Source organism: Eschrichtius robustus, chromosome 13 (assembly GCF_028021215.1).
Source record: "Eschrichtius robustus isolate mEscRob2 chromosome 13, mEscRob2.pri, whole genome shotgun sequence".
NCBI classification, from domain to species: Eukaryota; Metazoa; Chordata; class Mammalia; order Artiodactyla; family Eschrichtiidae; genus Eschrichtius; species Eschrichtius robustus.
The window spans coordinates 45,998,421-46,017,965 of record NC_090836.1 but is presented as its reverse complement, the minus strand read 5'-3'; the positions used below and the strand labels follow the sequence as shown (position 1 = coordinate 46,017,965).

The 19,545-nt window shown below is 54.2% G+C and overlaps 1 protein-coding gene across 1 annotated transcript; it reads right to left on the bottom strand.

The window, feature by feature from the left end:
- Positions 1-1,273: 1,273 nt before the first annotated feature.
- Positions 1,274-15,674, bottom strand: PDE1B (phosphodiesterase 1B). Its single transcript, XM_068560177.1, has 15 exons — positions 15,612-15,674; positions 10,405-10,518; positions 9,327-9,509; positions 9,073-9,139; positions 8,610-8,726; positions 6,221-6,361; positions 5,708-5,808; positions 5,501-5,626; positions 5,282-5,383; positions 4,120-4,240; positions 3,715-3,796; positions 3,287-3,395; positions 2,729-2,859; positions 2,101-2,220; positions 1,274-1,632 (listed from the first exon to the last, which is right to left on the bottom strand). The coding sequence occupies exons 1-14, from the start codon at positions 15,662-15,664 to the stop codon at positions 2,117-2,119; spliced, it is 1,551 nt and encodes a 516-aa protein (XP_068416278.1). The 5' UTR covers positions 15,665-15,674; the 3' UTR covers positions 1,274-1,632; positions 2,101-2,116.
- Between the last annotated feature and the right edge of the window lie 3,871 nt (positions 15,675-19,545).

Below are 19,545 nucleotides of genomic sequence, written 5' to 3'. Positions count from 1 at the left end.
GGGAGAGGGGAGGAGGGAAGGCAAGATTCACCCCCTCTTTACTGAAGAAGTAGAGTGATGGAGAGAAAAAAGAACTTCAGAAGTGTAAGGTCCCCTTCTGCCACCCTTGCTGTGCACCTCAGGCAAGACCTCACCTCTCTGGGCCTCCCTATATAGCAGGATGAACACCGCACCAGGGTTTCATCAGCTTGAAGAGACAGTGCACGTGAAGATGCACAGTGCACTTTCACCCGGCAAACAACACACACAGCCAGGCCAGGTCTCCCTTCTTTATTGATCTCTGGCTATAGCAGGATTCTGGGAGACCAAGGGCGCGGGTGAGTCACATGCGTCTCTGCCCCACTCAGGGTGGGGTAGGAGGGACAAGTGGCAGGTGGCAGGTCTAAGAGACCATGGATATGACTTCACAGGAACAGGGCCCACTGTACAAATGCGTGGTTGGTACAAGACAGGAGGAGGGCAGTCACCTGGACTTGGGCCCTTCCTGGGACAAAGTGGGGTGAGAGGAGCCTGAGGAGAGGAAGGGGCAGGCGCCTGGCTGGGCTCTCTCCAGAGGACACGAGAGCAGCAGCCCTGAGCCCCTGCCCGTCTGCCTTCCACCCGCCACTCCCCACTTGTCCTGGGGAGGGGCCTCTTGGGCCGGGGCTAGGAGGGGGAGGGACCCTCTCTGTCAGCAGCACAGGATTACCGGGTTACACCTCACCCTCCCCATGCGCCCTTGACCCCAACCCAGCTCTCCCGCCTGTGCTCGTAGGATGTATCCTGAAGGTGCTTTGCTGGGGAGACTTCAAAGCACTTTACAGACATTGGTCGGATGGGAGCCTCCCAGCCCCAGGGGAGAGGAAGGAGGCAAAGGGTTCAGGACTCAGCCAGGGCAGGTGACAAGCCCCAGGGGCCTAGACCAGTCCCGAGTCCTTGGGGACCCCAGGAAAGGCCTCCTCTCAGCCCCTGGTGGCAATGGCTCCTCTTCCCCCGGTCACCATTTCAGAATGGGAGAGAGGGAAGATTGCAGGGTCTGGGCTGGGGATGGGACTGAAGCAGTGCAGGTCTGGGGTAAAGAGGATGCCCCCCATTCCCAGGCCCTAGAAAGGTACCATGCCCTGAAGGAGCCCACTCCCCTACCCTCACATAGGGCTCTGAAAACCCCCAGCTTCCTATCCTATTCCAGCCCTTCCCAGGGGAGGAAAAGGGGGACCCAGACCTGCCAGCTAAGATCTGGGGTGGGGGCTGAGGAAACCCCCAAAATGTATTGCTTAGAAACTTGGAGGCAAAAAGGATGGGGGAGGACCCAGGGGGCTGGCATCTCCAACCCTCCCCCTCAGGCCCTGGGAAGCCTCCAGGAAGCTCCCCTCCAGCCGATCATCTGGTCATAGGGAGAGTCCAGAGGCAGGGGGGATGGACACAGTGACCACTGGGAGCCTGAAGTTCCCCAGTCTTGCCGCTGGGAGATTAAAGTGCGCCCCAGTGGGTGTCGGACGGGGACAGGCCCTTTCCCCAATCCCACAATCTCTGGCATTTGTCCTTCGGGTGGGTTGTCTGTTCCTCGACGTCCATGCTCCCTTGGAGCAGATGGGGGAGCCAGTCCCGATGGATGGTGCTGATGACATCGAACACTTCGGACCCGGTGAGGACCTGGAGGAAGAGGCGACACCTCGGTGCTCTGATCTCCGCCTTCATCTCCAGCCTGACTTACCTTCCTCGGGTCCCACCGGATCCCCACTCAGTCCCGCTTACAGTTGAGCAAAAAATGCCCTGCAGAAGGAGCTCAGCCAGGGCGCGAGCGGGGCTGGATTGAAAGTCATGCCCAGCTGGCCTCCCGCAGCCTTGGGCCCTGACTGCTGCCTCTGCCCAAGCCCTCACAAAGGAGCTGCTCAGCCCCACTCCCCTCCTCCTGCAGGTGGGCGGACTCTGCTCTGCACTCAGGCCCCGGCTCGGGTCTGTGTGTTCACTTCCTCCATATCCCCGCTGGGAAAGAGGGAAGGACCGCCTTGCATCCACTGAACCCCAGAGATGACCCTTCAAAGAGGCCTGTGGGACGTCCCGCTGGCCCGACTCCCTGCAGAACCTTAAGCCCTTCCCCGCGCACCGCGACAGGCTCACCTGGGCCAGCCCCCCGCTAGTCCAGATTCCCGTTCTGGCTGTGCTCATCGTCGGCAGGGGAGGCTGGGGCCTCTTCCTCACAGGGGGACAGCTCGTCAATGGACATCTGGTTGGTGACGCCTGCAAAGGGGCATGAGGGAAGCTGGGACCAGACCAAGCAGTATGTTTCCCCCAAACCCAAGGAATATGTGGAGACAAGTAAGGGATTCTCACACATCCCCCTTCCTTCGAGCTGAGCTATGTTCAACCCATGCCCACCCGGGGAGAGCCTCTCCAACCTTGCTAAAATGCACAGCCCTCAACGCCCACGTTAAGGAAGAGATGTCCCAGCCAGGGCCACCAGGTTACCACATCCACAGGGCAACACTGACAGACCGCAATGTGCATGGGGTCCCTCGGGTCGTGGCATGTGGCTGTCCCTATCTTCTCTCAAGTCCGCATTCTAGAACAGTTCAGGCCAGTCAGCCAGTCAGTCTTTCCTGGGGTCTTACTGCAGCCTAGTCAGTTTCCTTCCCAACTCAGGGAGAGAGTCAGACAAAGGGTTGCTTGACGGGCTTAAGGAAAAGGGACCCGCTACTGCTGCATCAGCCGCCCTCCCCGCAAGGCCTCATCCTCCCAATGGACCCACCGCTTGCCGCCCGTTCCTTCCATTTCTGCTTGTTCTCCTGAATGTATTTGGTCCAGGTAGAGCGGAAGCTGACCACGTCGGGGTTGGGGTCTCCCACTTCCACATCCAGAGAAGGCTGGCGCCACTGGAAGCTAAAAGCCGGACCCCCAACATTGCAGAGGTCAGGCCCTGCCCACCCCAGAGCCATCTTCACAGCCCTCGGAGTAGAGGGGGTGGAAGACCAGGAGGCTCAGGGAGCCTCGTCCTTCTCTTTTCCCTCTGCTAGGCACCCGCAGTCCCCATCCCTCTCCACACCTTCCCTCCTACTAGAAGGAAAATAAAAGCAGATTAGCAGAAAGGCAATAAAGGCAGAGCTAATGGGAGAGAGATAAATACGGCGGAGGGAACACAGGTGCAGACCACACTCCCTGCCCCCCATCCTTCCGCCCCTGTGTGTGACTCGCAGTAGAGGGGCTCCCACTTTTGGGGTCGCCTACTTCTCCACGCCCGCCATGCCTGTACCTCCTCCCTGGGAGTCGGTGCTCTCTGTGGGTCCCCGGCTGCTGCGGCCACCCTCACCTGGGCTGGGTTTTAGACTTGGAGTCTTCATCCCCCATGGGCTGGACACTCTTCTCGGCCACATCAGTCAGCACAGAGAACGTGGGTTCCACGATGAAGTCAATGAAACCTGCAGTGCAGGGGTAACACAATGGAGCCATCTGACCTGGGGGGCTGGGCAGAGGATACTGCCAGCACAGCTGTGCCCCCGGCTGCATGTAAAACAGGGTCACCTGGGGCTGAAAAGTTCCCGGTGGGGGCAGCCTTTGTGATGATGTCTTCGCGACCCCAGAGAACTCCACCCCAGGACCCCATGCTCTAGCACAGCGGGCTTGCCGCTACGGGAGGAATGGCTTTGAAGGATGCGGACTTGGAGAGGTCCTGACCCGGCCCAGCCAGCATCCTTTAGCCTTCGCAACTCTCTCCTCCCTGCGGGAAGGGACACTCACCAATCTGGGACTGTGCCACGAGAGTGGAAGTGCGGTCACAGAGCGGAGAAAAGGGCAGGCCCAGCTCTGCCTCTTTGTCACCCTGGGGGAGCAGACAGGGCGGGGAAGCACCTCAGTCTACCAGATCGAGGTGCAGCTGGGGGTAGAAGGGGCTGCCGGGGGAGAAGAGGGATCTGTGTGCCTTTGACCTGGAAATGAGTGGCATGCAAATGCCACTGCCAGCAATTACTGTTAAGCTTTTCGGAGATGACATTGTATCCCATGGGTTTGGGATCAGGTTGGCAGCGGCAGGCCACTGAATGAGGAGCTGGAGTAGGAACAGGGAACTTGGAGAACAGAGGGGAGAGAAGGCCCCATGGGGGGGGTGGGGGGGGAGGTGCGGGGGCGGGCAAAGAGGCCTCGTACCTGGCGGAAGAATTCCTCCATGAGGGCCTTGGTCCAGCGGCTGTGAACCGACCACTGCTTGGTTGGGTGGCTGATGTCAGCCGTATGGAGCAGTAGAGACAGGGCCTTGGACTTATCAATCCTGTTGGGGCAGATGGCGAGGGGAGGGAGACTGATCTTTTAGGAAAAGGAAGCCTGGACCATTCCTAACTTCCCATCACATGCCCTCTCTCAGATCACACTTCAAACACCCTGTGAGGCTAGACACACACACACACACACACACACACACACACACACACACACATTTACATATGTATAGGAAGCAGCCCAGGCTCTCAGAATCAAAGGGCCTGGGTTCGAATCCCCACTATACCTATCACACACTAGCTGTGTGATGAAGAGCAAGTTACTTAAAATTTACATATTTCATTCTCCTCAATCCTAAGTGGAAATAATAACAGAATCTGCCACATAGAGTTGTTCTGAGAATTAAATGACATACAGCATATAAGTATTTAGAAGAGTGTCTTGCACCTAATAAGTGCTCGGTAGATGTAATCTATAATTATTATTATTATAATTATTATTATTATTTCCCAACAATGACACACTCTGACACTGCACACTCTCCCACACACAGACACCGTACATTAACACACACCTTCAGGACACACAAACACAGTCTGTTCTCCCTTACATTTATATACTCCCACCCACTTTTAAGCAACATTAGATGTAATTATGGCATTTCTTCTGTGCTTTTTTTTTTTTAACCTCACATGACTCTCCCAATAGCCCTATTAGAGTAGGAACTGGTGGCAAGCTATTGTGGAGGGAGGCATTACATTTTCACATTTCACAGATACAGAAATGAGTCCAAAGAGTTGAGTGCTTTTCCATTACATTCCAGAGTAAGCCTGACCTGAAGCTGCCCTGAGAACGCCCATCTCAGACCCCCAGCCCAAGCGCTCTCCAGTAGACCGGCTGCCTGGGCTGTACACAAACCCAGGGCCACGTGCACACACATCACATACACGAGATACACTCAGATAGCTGGAGCCAGGAGAGTTTCTATATCCAGGTAAAGACTTGTAACACCCTTTACCCATGCGGATGCCCCCCCCCAATTCACACACCCCTCACTCTGGCCTATGCCCAGCCACACCCCACCATATCTCACCTTTCCAGCTGCTGCAAGGCCGTCTTCATGGACTTCACTTGCTGGAAATGGCAGGACATGTCTGTGGCCAACACCATCTCAATGACCAGGGCCCGCAGCTCTCTGAAAGGACAGAACCCAAGTATTGATCAGCACTGCTACGCAGGAGTTCCGGGAAGTGGGAAAAGAGGGTTGGGGTTAGGGGGTCTCTAGGGATGCCCACTCCTGGCTTCTGCTCACACGAACTCATCCTTGGTGAGGTTGATGAAAATGTTCATCTCGTCGTCCTGCATCATTCGGAAAACAGAGCTGATGTGGTGATTCTCCAGCACGGAACGATCATTGTACAGGATGGCGCATTCTGACCTGCAAAGCCCAAGTCACCGTGTCCGGCCCTCTGCACCTCCGCTTGGCCCCTCCTGCCCCTGCCACGTCCCCATCCCTCACTTGGTCTGGATGTGGAAGCTGTTGGTAGTGCCGGTGTGCTCATAGTCGTGGATGGCTGCAGCAAAGATGATGGCCAGGACCTCGATCTCCGACAGGCAGTGCTGGGAGAAAGAGACAGACGATGAGAGGGGGCGGACCCCCTGCCGGCCGCTGCCCAAAGACCTCCACACACAGGCAGGACCGCTCAGCCCAGCCCTTCCATTCTTCGAGGCCAGCTCTTGGGCTAATGCAGCCACGTTTCTCAGCTCCCGGAATGGCCAAAGACCTTCCTCCATCCCAACCAGCAACATTCCCATCACATGCCGGCACACATCCCCAGCGCTGCCCATGAAGTTACGGTCCACCCAGGAATACTCTAGAGTGAGTAAGCCCAATCTGACTCTGTAAAGACTTTGGGATGCCAAAGGAGAGGAACCAAAGAGAGAAAAAAGGAAATGGGAGTAAAGTCTAGACTTCCCGGTTCTGCAGCCATAAGACCCTAAGTCACAGAAGAGTGATTTCCAGGGCACCTACCACCATCCCTGTGCGGAGCAAGAAGCAATGGACCGTCTGGGTAACGTCAGCTGCATGGATCTGGTTATGGTAAGGGTTCTTGTACTTCCCATAGCCTGTCTCCAAGGCATCCAGGAAAGTCATCAAAAACACAGTGGGAATCTGCAGTAGGACGGAGGAAATCGAGATTTGTGGAGGATGTGCGGGAATGGCAGCGGCCGAAGACGGAGGTCAGCAAGGCCCTTTCTTTGGAAGGCAACAGGGCATAGGAGAGCGCTGGCTCCGCAGTCGGGTGAACCTGGGTTCACATCCTGGCTCTACCACCTGCTGGCTGTGTGACCTTGCGCAAGTCACATGCCTTCCTGCGCCTGAGATGCTTAACTGCAGAATGAAGATAATACCACCTACCTTGAATTTAACGAGATAAGCACAAGGCACTTAGTAAGTGTTCTCTAGAGAGTAGCTATAATTATTATTATTTCCCTGGAGATTTTTAAGAAGAGGAAAGAAAGTTTCCCTCCTACCTTCCAACCACTTCACTCCATCCCCAAGCCAATACACTGGAGAGGGGCTCAGAAGCAAACGAAAGAATAAGATGACCTGGAGAGGCCCCTCTAGCCAGATGTGGATCACCCCCTCCTCTGAGAAGCCTTTCCCCACCCTTCGACCACCACACACACACACACCCAAGCACCAGGAGCCAGAGCTCTGTCGGGCCTCGGGCTACTCAATCCTGTCTCGGTCTCTGCATATGCCCTGGGGTACGTTTGCTTCCTTCAAAGGCCCAAGGTTCCCAGAGGGCAGGGCTGGTGTCTGTACCTGTCCCTAGATCTCTGAGGCTGGGAGGAGAGCGGGGTTCAGGACTTGAGGAAGCTTCTGTAGAGATGCACAGTAGTGACGAGACAACAGAGGATGTGCCACTAGTCAGTCAGACCCTAACATCCCCCGCCCCAAACCCTGGAGGGCTGTGCCCCAAATTCAGGGAATTTTAAAGGACTGTTTCCATGACAACCGCCCTGGCTTTTGCGTTGCCATGGTGTCCCTGGAGGAAGGGAAGGGAAGGGGAGGAGCATGGGAGGGGCTGGGTGCCCAGGAAGGGAAGGTGGAGCTTGAAAAGGGCGGCTCCAAGGGGTTCTCTACTACTAGAGCAAGAAGGCTCCTCTCTCTCTAACTGCCTTGGAGCAAGGTGGGCTGGGGCTAGGCCAAACCCAACGTGATGCAGTTACTCTCGGAGTTCCCCGAACCAGTCCTGCCGGGTGAGGAAGCACCCGGAGAACTTCGTGTCTGCAGTAAGCCTGAGAACCAGTCTGGAGAAACATGAGCTGGGAAAAGTCTTAGGAAAAATAAGAGCCTGCTATTCTCCGTCCTGGAGAGGGCAGGATTGGAAAGAAGAAGAAAACGCAACTGCAGAAGAACAGGGCTCAGGGAGGCACTGAAGAAACTCTCAGCTGAGCATCTCAGGGAAGTTCTGGAAACCCCTTGGGAGTTGTAAAGGGAGGAGTCAAGGGTCAAGGAAAGGCTCTCACACACCAACAGTCTGTTATAGTGGAGTGGAGGCACAGGTGGCCGGGTGGCCTTCCAGAGCCCTCTGGGAGGGGCCCTCCGGCTGGACCCTTTTGACCCCCCCATACCCCTCAGAACACATATGCTCTCCTCCACCCTAACGCCTATTGTCACCCCCACCCGAGCGCTCACCAAATATCCCCATGGCGACTCCTCAGCCCCCCTCACCCTCCACTTCCAAGTGTGGTTTTTCCACATGCAAGTGATTTTTTACCAGCCCCTGTTCCCAAAAGACGCTCCCTCCTGGCACAGGATCTGAAGAGGACGTTAATCCTGTACACTTCCTGGCCAGCCAAGCTGAATGGAGCAAACGGAGTTCACACCCTCCCTCCCCTCCTACAGCCCCACCTAGCCTTGCCAAGAGCTGACCCTCTCCCTAAAATCCCTTGGACAGAGACTAGAGCTGGAGGGGGAGGGGAGGGAGAGGCCCCCCCCTCCCCGGAAACAAATGGAGAGACACTTGTCCTGCAGGGCACCAGCTGAGAGCATCTGGCCTCTAAGCCTCCAGCGTCCATGGGCAGGGGCAGGAGGGCTGAAACAGGGAGCTGAACTTGCAGCCAGCCTGGAGAGGACAAGTTAGGGGACAAAGCAAAGGGCGAGAGTGCAGAATCCTAGGCTGGACAGTTGCAGGGCTAGAATCTTCCCCTAGAAAGCAATACATGAAGCCAGAGGCTGGGACTGCAGCAAGTGAAGGAAAGGCTAGACTGGGGTGTGCACGGGGCGACTTCCCTGACAGTGAGACGGAGCCAGGGAGCCTGTGGAATCTGCTGCTTGTTGGGACTCTTTGAGAACAGGGTGGTGGGAGTGGAGAATCCTACCCAGAGGCAGGGATAGGATGCTGCCCGACCTTAAAGCGGCTGATGAGGTTGTGCCGAGTCAGCAACTCAAAAACAATGGTCCTCAGGGCGTGGTCATCAGCTGCCCGGTTCAAGGAAAAGACATCAAAGCACCAGAGATCCAGGTTCTGTGGAGAAACAAGGAACTAGGCAGGGAGACTCCCAAGGGGGACATCCCCTGCAGCAGCAAGGGCTGCAGGTAGACTTCAAGGAGGACTTCCCAATGGTTACAGAGGCTTGGGAAGCAGGAAAACAAAGCAGTGGTAAATAGGCCTCTTTCTTCCCAGATATCATTCAGTTTGGGAGTGACAAGAAGTCAGGCGTGTGCCTCTTGAGTGGGGAAAAGTTGTTTTGAGGAATATGGAAACAACAGTTAAAAGGGAAGGCAAAAATCATCCCGCAAAGAGTCTGAAAGTCCCAAGGACTCTTCCACCCCCGCAAGCTTCTCCTCTTGCCTGAAACCCCCGGGATCACCTTGAGACAGTTGAGGACCGCAGTGGAATAGGTGGGGCCCACAGAGGTGTACGTTCTCCGGAACATCCTGAGGGAGAAGAACGGAAAGGAGCCCAGGTGTGAGGTCTGGGAGTGGGGTCGGATCAGGCGGGGCTGTGCAGATAGGCCGTGGGCATGTGGGGCTGGTGGTACAGTGGGGTCCTGGAAGACGAGGGTGGCTGGGAACGAGGGACACAGCGAGGGGTAGAAGCGGGCAGGGCGTGGGTGAGCCTCACCGTTCCACGAAGATCCCAGCCTGCACCGCGTGCACGATGCTCCGGAACTTGGGCTTCTCCTCTGCTCGGCGGCCTTTGGCCCGGGCCTGCTGGGTGAAGGTGGAGGCCAGCCAGTCCCGCACCTCCGAAGGCACCGCGTCAGACCGCAGCTCCTGCAGCTCATCCTCCGTGTCCAAGATTTGCCTGAGGCCCCAGAAGGGGAGTCACAGAGGAAAGACGTCAGGTGCTTCCGCAGCCTAGAGGCCCGGGCCCAGCCACACCTTGGAAACTCTCACACCAGCTCTCTCCCTTCTCTGACCCTCCCTTTCCTTTCTTTCGCTAAGTCTTTTTACTTCTGTTTCTCTATCTGATGTCTCCAATAATGAAACAGGTCACTATGCGAGGTAGTGAACACCCCAACTCTGGAAGTATTCAAGCAGACAGTGGAATGGATACCACCCGTCAAGGATGCTACAGACCAGCAGCACTGTCCTCCAGAAGTAAAATGCAAGCCACGTATAAGTTACTTTAAATTGTCTAGTAGCCACATGCAAAGGTTAAAAAAAACAGGTGAAATCCACTTTAATGATAACGTTTCTTTAACCTAATACACGCAAAGTTCTATCATTCCAATGTGGAATCAATATAAAAATATTAATGAGATCGTTGACATTCTCTTCTCAAAATCTTGTGAAATCCAGCATGTATTTTACATACACACACATCTCAATTCACACTTGCCAGGTTTCAAGCCCCACAGCCATGTGTGACTAGTGGCTCCCACCCTGGGCGCGCAGGTCTGGAAGGCCTCCGCACTGGGAAGAAGGTTAGGACTAGATGAGCTTCAAGGTTCCTTCCGGCTCTGGAACAGTGTTCTCTTCTTGATGTCTCTGTTTGTCTCTGTCTCTGCAACTCTATGCCTGTACCTCTGCCGATATTTCTACTTATAGATCTATCTGCCCTCCCGCCCCTCCTCCCTGCTCTGGCTGGGTCAGGTTTCTGTCTGACTCCCCGGCCCTCCCTGAATCACTGTCTCTGTCTGGTATCTTTCTCCTCTGTGTATGGGTTTCTCCCCGCAGCCCCATGTCACCACTCTCACCGCGTCTCATTTATGTAGACGGCCTCCAGCAGGGAAGCTGTGTACTCCAGGTTTTTCTTCAGCTCCTCAATGTTTACCTCCCCATTCTCCAACTGCTTCACCATGTAGCGCAGCCTGTAGGGGCCCGGGTACAGATAACCTGCTTAGGCGCTGCCACCTTGTCAGGAGAACAGGATACCTCTAATAGGATGCATTTTACAGAAACAGCCTCAGTCTTCCATAACCCATTAATCTTTCTAATAGAATAACAGCAGCTGGGCTTCCCTGGTGGCACAGTGGTTAAGAATCTGCCTGCCAATGCAGGGGACACAGGTTCGATCCCTGGTCTGGGAAGACCCCACGTGCCGCGGAGTAGCTAAGCCCGTGCGCCACAACTACTGAGCCTGCGCTCTAGAGCCTGCAAGCCACAACTACTGAGCCCACGTGCCACAACTACTGAAGCCTGCGCGTCTAGAGCCCGTGCTTCCCAACAAGAGAAGCCACGACAATGAGAAGCCCGCGCACCGCAACGAAGACCCAACAGAGCCAAAAATAAATAAATAAATAAATTTATTTTTTAAAAAAAAGAAAAAGAATCCGCCTGCCATGCAGGGGACACGGGTTCGATCCCTGGTCCAGGAAGATCCCACATGCTGTGGAGCAACTAAGCCCATGCGCCACAACTACTGAGCCCCCGTGCCACAACTACTGAAGCCCGTGCACCTAGAGCCCGTGCTCCGCAACAAGAGAAGCCACCACACTGAGAAGCCCATGCACCGCAACGAAGAGTAGCCCCCGCTCGCTGCAACTAGAGAAAGCCCACGTGCCGCAACAAAGACCCAACGCAGCCAAAAATAAATGAACAAATTAATTAATTTTTTTAAAAAAGAATTAAAAAAAAGAACAGCAGCTAATGTTTTTCATCACAGGCCATTGCCACTGCCTGTACTAAGTTTACCTAGCCCCCAAAGTTAAATCTCGGGCTCTTCCACGGTCCCCATCCCCCTCTGACCTCTCAACGCCCCCCTTTTAGTCAGTGTTTCCTGAAAACTCTTGTTTAGATTGCCCGGGGCCCAGCAGAATTAGGCAGGTACAAGCTCCCAGGGTGATGTTTTGGGGATGCGCTGTTTCATAGTCTGAATAACCAAGAGCTGAAACTGCTTATTTCCCCCTAAGAGAGGGCTTTGGGATCAACAGCCATCAAAAGAGCCCCAGCATTCTTTCATTATGTCTTTTGGTCTTGGCGGGGAGGGGGTACATGTCCACAGCCCCTCTGTCCCTGGCAGGGATGGCGAAGACACAGAACAAAGACCAATCTGAATGCTTTCGCCTGGCCTCACTCCACCCCGGCAGAGCTAATCGATTATGATTCCAGAATCCATCAACCAGGACAAAGCAGGGTTAACCCCTGCCTCCCCAGTGCCACTCCAGAGAGAACCTCTGGCCAAGGGTGACTGTACCCATCCCCTACCTCTGCCCCGTGGCAGCTTCCCACAGAGCCAAAGTGGGGAGGGTGGGGTTGGAGGTCTCACTTACTGGATGCTTTGCCTGAAGGAACAATCCCTCATATTTTGCACTCACGAATTCCGGGGGATTAACAGGGAGGCTTCTTAAAAGTCTGGTTTGTGACTGCCTGAGTCCAGCCCAGGCAGTCACAAAGCAAACAGAGCTCTCTGACTTTAGATGATGATTTTAAAGAAAGCGATGAAATATTCCCCTCTGGCTCCTTCCCCCAGCCCTGCCCCACCCCATCCCACCTAAAACCAAGGTGGTGTGAAATGGTGGCCAGCACAGTTCCCCACTGAGAGGGGCTTCAGAAACCCAAGGTCACCCTATGAGTCACGGAGGAGAAGAGAATGAGTCAGGGATTGGAGGCTGAAATTAGCACCGATTCCCAGGGATGCCGGGGGGAGGGAGAACAATGGCATTCCTGAACAGAAGCAGCTCTAGAATCCCGGGGTCTCAGCAGCTTTGGAATAGGGGCGTCCAGAATAGCCAGCCCCAGGAAGCGTCACTGGCCAACTCTCACCTCAGGAATCAGCAGTCCTGGCCAAAGACAGGTCTGAATGCAAATGGGGCAGAAGGGAAAGGGGAAAAATGGGTGGGGAAAGAAGTTGGAGGGTGACGCTGCAGCCTCCTCGGTGGGCTATCTTCAAATATCACTTCCAGCCTTCCTGCTGCACCATCTCCATGTGGAAAGAGCAGGTGGTTCAATAAGGAAGAGTCCAGGTTCAGTAAAGCTCAGTCCCAGCTCAGGCTTCATTAGGGAGGAGTAATAGAGGCTGACAACATAAAAGGCTTTCCAGGGGGCTTCCCTGGTGGTGCAGTGGTTAAGAATCCGCCTGCCGATGCAGGGGACACGGGTTCAAGCCCTGGTCTGGGAAGATCCCACATGCCGCAGAGCCCGTGCACCGCAACTACTGAGCCTGCACTCTAGAGCCCGCGAGCCACAGGTACTGAAGCCTACACGCCTAGGGCCCGTGCTCTGCAACAAGAGAAGCCACTGCAATGAGAAGCCCACGCACCGCAACGAAGAGTAGCTCCCCGCTCGCCGCAACTAGAGAATGCCCGCGCGCAGCAATGAAGACCCAACACAGCCATAAATTAATTAGTTAATTAATTAAATTAAAAAAAAAAAAAAAGGCTTTCCAGCCAATGGGCTGGAAAGGAGCAACTGAGAGCTGACCAGAGATCACAGAGGAAAGAGATACACTCTGCCATTGGGGCACACGGCTTCCCTCTCCTGGTCAGTCCCCATGGCCAGGGACCCTCAACTCCGGGGACGCACAACCCAGGAAGAAAAAAAGGCCTCTGGTCCCATCTCTTCCCAATCCCAGCCCCAGTCTTCCATTTCGATCAGCCCCTTTTACAGCGGAAAACTCTGCCCACTAGGGGTCAATGCCCACCACCAAAGTTCTTCTTTCTTGAGAGCCACCTAGGGAAACACGCATTCCAGCACAAGCTCCCAAGTGAACAGCCAAGCCCATGGGTGCTCATTTGCATGTATTTGCATAATCTCTGACAATGCTGCCAGCTCTACATTCTAAAAAGGGCTTTCTCCTACATTATCTCCTTTTGTCTTCACAATGGGCCTAGAGGGAGGGAGAGAGGGAGGCAGGAAGGCAGTGCTGCCCCGATTTCCAATGCAGAAACCCAGGCTCCCAGCACAACTCTGGGAGGCAGGAGTCCTGGATGCAGACCTTTCACTTCCTGGCTCTGAGTCCTGGGTAAGTCACTAATCCTTCATCAGTGTCTATCAAAGTGTGGCCTGTAGACCACTGCATCTGAATCACCTGGGATACTTGTGAAAATTTTAGATTCTGGGCCTCACTGCACACCTATTGAACCAGAATTTCTGAAGTTTGGGTCCAGGGATCTGCATTTTTAACAAACATCCCAGATAATTCTCATTCACACTAAAGTTTGAGAAACTTTATTTTCAAGCTTCAATTCCTTCATCCATTAAATAGTGAGGATAATAGTAAACCACCTGTTAATAAGAGGATTAAATGAAAGAATGTATGTGAAAGGCCTGGCATATAAAATGAGGCTCTTTAAACATGATTTGAATTGGAATTAACTGACCAGCATCATGCTGGCCCAGCTCACGCCTCACTCCCTTCAAGTCCAACAAGCGCCTGCCTTCTTGATCCCAAGTCCAGATGGAGAAGAGTGAGCCTAGTTTGGATGGAGGCTGGTAATTAGGAAGCCCCCTAACAGAGGAAATGAGAGGATGATAATGACCATGATCTCTCCTTTATAATTGCAAACCTGACTTGAGCCTCACAATCTCCTTATGGGGGAGGTTATAAGACTCGTCCAAGGTCACACAACTTGTCAATCTCACTCAGGTCGGCAAGCCTACAACTCACTCTACTGGAGCCTTACTGTGTCCCAAACACCAAAAGCGATGCTGGACCCCACTGCATCACAGCTCCTTCAGGGTCAGTCGTCCATCCTTCCTGGGGTGATGGTGTCTGCAGACACCATCAGACCCCCAGGAAACTGGGGGTGTCTTGATGGCACTGACAGTGACTTTTCTATCCTGGCTGCTGCGCCCAGAGCACATAGTACATGCTCGGTAAATGTTCATTAAACAATAAAAGGGAAAGGGAGCAGATTAATCAGGTCGGGGGCTATCTGCCAGCACTCCCAGTTGAGATCTCAGGGCTTGGGGAGCAGAGTGCGGTTGTAGGCTGGCTTTCAACACACCCCTCCCTCCAAGTTCCTCCCATCTCCACCTCTCGACGTTGTCCAGGAGCTCTTTTATAGCTCCTGTTGAAATCTGAACCCAACATGATCCAGACACCAGAAGGAGGGGGGAGGGGGGAAAAAAAAGATTAAAGAATAAATTTGCCAAATGGGGAGGCCAAGGAAGGGACCTGGACTCGGGCAGCTGGAAGGATCCAGGTGCTGAACTTCTCCCTCCTGAAGTTACATAACTCTCCCCACGTGTCTCCCCACGACACTTCCTGGCCTGGCGGGGGGCCTCTCTGATTCTCACGCCCTTCCTGAGTTAGGATCTCCACAGACCCACCCAAAGTCCACACCTTGGCATTCATCTGCTTGGACGAGCAGGATGCTCACCCCTGTCCCGTCCTCGTCCAGACCTAAGGAAACCTGCAAGCTTCCCAACAGCCCTTCCACTCCACTCCTAGCCCTGGTTCACCACCACCACTTCTTTCTCCTTTATCTTCAGTCCCCATACCACAACGGGAAAGGCTCAGGTCCTGACTGCTGGAGGCCCCAGTCTCTCCCAGCTCTAGGCAGCCAGCTGGAAAAGGCAGCTCTGAATAGTAATAATCCCAACGCCCCAGAAGAGTGCAGCTTCCCCAGCCCCCATGGGATGATCTGACGATTTCCAAAGTCCCCTGCCACTACTTCCAGCACCCACACTCCCTGAAAGATCACTGTAAGTAGGGGGCTTAGGACAGGGCAGCCTCAAGCTAAGAGGCTGGGAGTTGAGAGAAGAATCCTATTTCCCTCTGGAGGTTTTAAGACCAGATGAGGAGATATTGGAGGAATATGAGGTCCTAAATGATGCTGGGGGGTCAGGAAGGAGAGAAAGAGGGGAAACACTGCTAAGTCACCTGCCACTGCTAACACACACACACATAGCATATGGGGCTGTCAAGTCTTGATCCCTCCCCTCCACCAAACTACAACTGGTAGACCCACAGCAGCCTGTCCTCCTCCCCCCATCTCCCTTCCTCATCCCTGGCGCCTACCTGAGGATGGGGCCCTGGAGGTGACTCCTCGGCACAGGAACAGGGCTTGCCATGGGAATCAAAGTTTCCTACTTCAGAGTATCAAAATGCTGCCCCCGGGCCCCCTGGGCCCCTGAGGGGAATGGCTCCCTCTTGGGTCCCTGACTTCCTCCTCCAGGTCTCAGCAAAAGTGACTGACCAGAGAGAATTTGGGGGAGGGGAACAGGAGGAGCCTGGCTGGAGGAAGGAGTGATGAGGCAGAGACCCAGCCCACAGCAAGTGGGTGAGAGGCCGCAGGAAAAGTTTCACATCTGAATCAGACTGAAAACAAGAATCTGTTCTCAGAAGAATCCCAGAAAGGACAGAAATAGTACAGGCCAGCCCCTTGCTCTGAGGAGGTGGGGCTCCTCTTTGGGGAGAAGGAAAGGGTTAGCAGGAGGCTTAAGGGTGCAGGGACAGGGAACCATCCTGAATTTGTCCATGAGAGGAAGTCTGTAGTGAAGGGAAAGGGCCCTGAAAGAGCCCCTCAGCGAGGCCAAGGCAGATTCGGCTCCCTCCCAGGGTCTTTTTCCCCGGGGCCATTCTTCAAAATGAGCTTTAATCCACCTGAAAGGATGGAAGCAAGACAGGAAGAGAACTAGAAACTGCAGGAGAGGGGCTTGCTAAAGCTAGGGATCCGGGGATCCTTACCCAGAGATCCGCTCAACAGGGAGGGAAGCCCCCGCCCAAGTAGTGACTGAAAGTCAGAAGGACTTGCTCATCGAAACCGAGAGGCTGGGCAAGTTTCTTTAATACTCCCAGCCCCAGTTTCCTCATCTGTAAAACGGGGACTGGGGAATAACCGTGAATTAACTGGAGAGAGGTCAATCCAGCCCAGAGGGAGAAGAGAAGTGATGGGATAGCCTAGAAAGTGTCTGGGAACCAAGACCCCTCTTCCTCCTCCTGGTTTTGCTCTCGCTCAGGTTAGGAAGGAAAGAGCCCGGCCTCTGCGGCGCGAAGTGGACGTGCGTATACAGCTCCAGCCCGCCTCCGGATTGGCTGTGGGGTGACGTCACCAATACAAGTGCATTGGGGTCGCGATTGGTCAGCGGAGGGTCGAGGCGGGGCTAAGGAGGAGAGCCGGAGTGAAGCCAAACGCAGCGGGTGAAGAGAGTTCTGCTCGATTACAGTCTCCTTAATCTACGGCCTAGGGCTGGTGGTAACGTGGGGATGAGGAAAAGCGACTAGAGGGGATGAGTATGACAGGACAAAGAGAAAAGAAAAGAAACGGGCCAAGAGCCAGGATTTTATGATGGGAAGTCTTGCTCCAACCCCTCACACACCCGGCCTCGCACCCCTCCCCACCAAAAGCAGGGAGAAATTAAAATACGTTGTCACTGTGCCATAGCCTTGAAGGCTTATAAACAAATGAAGTTTGGGAAATTACTGGGACCAGCGGAAGTGGGCTTCAGCAGCAACAAGAAGCAGCAATGCAGGTTAAACGTCTACAAAGTTGTGTTCTAATAAACTCCTGGTGGCCATGCAGCGCGGCCGCTGCGCTAGGTAGTGTTTTTAGAGAGAAAGGACTAGACCCAGAGTCAAGAGACCTAGAACTGCCACCCAGGGGATGAGGGACAAGTTATTCAGCCTGCTCCGTAGACAAGCTCGCTTGGAGAGATAACAGATGGGGTGGGAGTGGGGCCAGGTGGTACACCAGCAAACACCAACCCAAGCCAGCTCCCCTCCCTCACCTGACTCCAGGCCCAGCCCCCTGAGCCAAGTAGGCACTAACCTCAACCATCCTACTGAAAGGTAGAGATTTCTTAGACTAGAAAAGCTCTAGAGAGGATGTCTTGTCCATCCCTCTGCTCTCTTGCCCAGTAGAACCAAAGATGGTTGGACAAATAACGGCTTACCACATCATCCCAGCGTGCACCCCGTACATGCTCATCCCAGCCTATTATCTACTGTTCCTAATTAGAAAGGATATTGATCCACCACCATCCCTTCCTGGGAAAACAAATTGTCCCACGTATCCACTCACCCACACATATACGCACATGCCACACTCTACCTCTGTCTGAGCTAAGGAGACTGTTCCCTGGATGGGAGGCAGGGCATAGATGTGATGATCCCAGCATGAATTTTCCTTCAGCCCTTAAATGTAGTTTTAAAATAGCAAGGAGCCCAACTACAATGCCTCCATCCCTGGTCCATCCCCACCATTCCCCACCTGCACTAAAGAACAGGAGCTGGAATAGGGGATGAGCAAAGCATAGGAGACTCTGCCTGTGGTCAGAGAAGAGGGGTGTAAGGGGGAGTGGGTGGAGGGGTGCTGGGGAAGGGATTACCTGGCTGATCTAAAGCCTCCAAAATCTCAGAAATTGAAAAAAATCAAGGAAATCATTTAAATCCAATAGAAAAAGGATATGAATTAAAATCAGGAGATTTTTGCCTGGACTTTAGCACTATGTGTGACCTTGGACAAGACACCCTGGGCTCCAGTTTCCTTGTCTGTAAAATGGGTAAATACACACTTCATAGAATTCTCACGAGGATCAAACGAGATCATATGAGAGCACCCTGGGAACTATAAAGTGATGCATAAATGCAAAAGATTACTATTTAGTTTTTATTTTAGTTAGTTCATTACAAGTCCTCCATGAACAAAGTCTAGTTCATTACAAGTCCTCCATGAACAAAGTCCCCTGTGCCCACCCTTGTACCCAGGGCCCCTGATGTGGAAAAGCCCAGTCTCCCTGCCACCACCATTCCAGATGTCTGGGTCTCCTCCCTGGCTCCTTATTCCAGGGACCAGGAAAGCAGCGGAAGCGGAAGCTGGGGACATGCAGAGCATGGAGCTCCAGAAACCGGGAACAAGCAGATCCCCACTTTACCCAAGCACTGCCGCTCCCCTCACTCCCCTGGCTTCCCACTGCTATACAGGCAGCCCCAGTTCTGGCAGCTGGCTGGGCACAGTGGCGGGGGTGGCTCCGGAGATAAAAATAGCCCCCCCCCCCGCCGGTGACAGAGCTGGGGTGCCATCCCGGGAGGCGGCAGGCCTCAGGTTGACATGGCAGCGGTGGTGAGAGATCTCCAGGTACTGGACAGAGGAGCTGGATGGAGGGAGGGTCGAGGGAGAATTGGGCAGGGCCTGGGGAAGGCTGGTGGGTAATGGAGGAAGGACAGGAGCCAGGAGAGTGGAGGGAGATGAGGGAGAGGGGCAGGAGGTATTAAGGGGGCAGGGAAAGAAAGAAAGGACACTTGAAAAGCACTGCTGCAGAAGGTCTGGGAAACACTGAAGAAGAGGGGGACGAGTCGGCTCACACCCTGCGTGTGGCTGAAGGCAACTCCCCCTCCGCCTCCTGACCAGACGCCCTTTCTAACAGGTGTTCCTAGCAATGGCCCAGCACAGCTTAGATCAGCTGAGGCGGGGGTAATCTAAGCAGCTGGAGCCTTAGCCCAGACTAATAAGGACCCAGATACCCCAGCTGCCTGCCCAGCACACAAGTGAGTCACCTCTCCCTCAAGCTTCAGCCCTTGAAAGAGGGAGGAAATAGGAGGGGTGGGCAAGAAGGTCAGGGGAAGGCTAACCAGAGAGGAGGCTCCCAGGACCCAGCCCAGAAGACCTCTGTCTCTGGTTCACTTGCTCACTCCTCCTCGCCCTCCCTGCACTATTTAATTCTGCTCATTAACCACCTCCGCATGGACCACCCCACCGGCCCTCCAAACCACATCCCAACAGATGTTCCCAGCAGATGCCCTGCTTCCAGGGGACCTAACAGATGTTGAAGGTGGCCTTGGATGGGAGAGTGAGTTGGAAGCTTGGCAAGGTACTGACTGCCAATGTGATGGGAGCAGCTCTAGATTGTGAATCAGCAGGATTTGAGTCTGCCCTCAGCCCTGCCCCCCACCTCACCAACTGTTTCTGGGCCTCAGTTTCCCCCTCTGTAACACATTATGGTTCTCAGAGTCA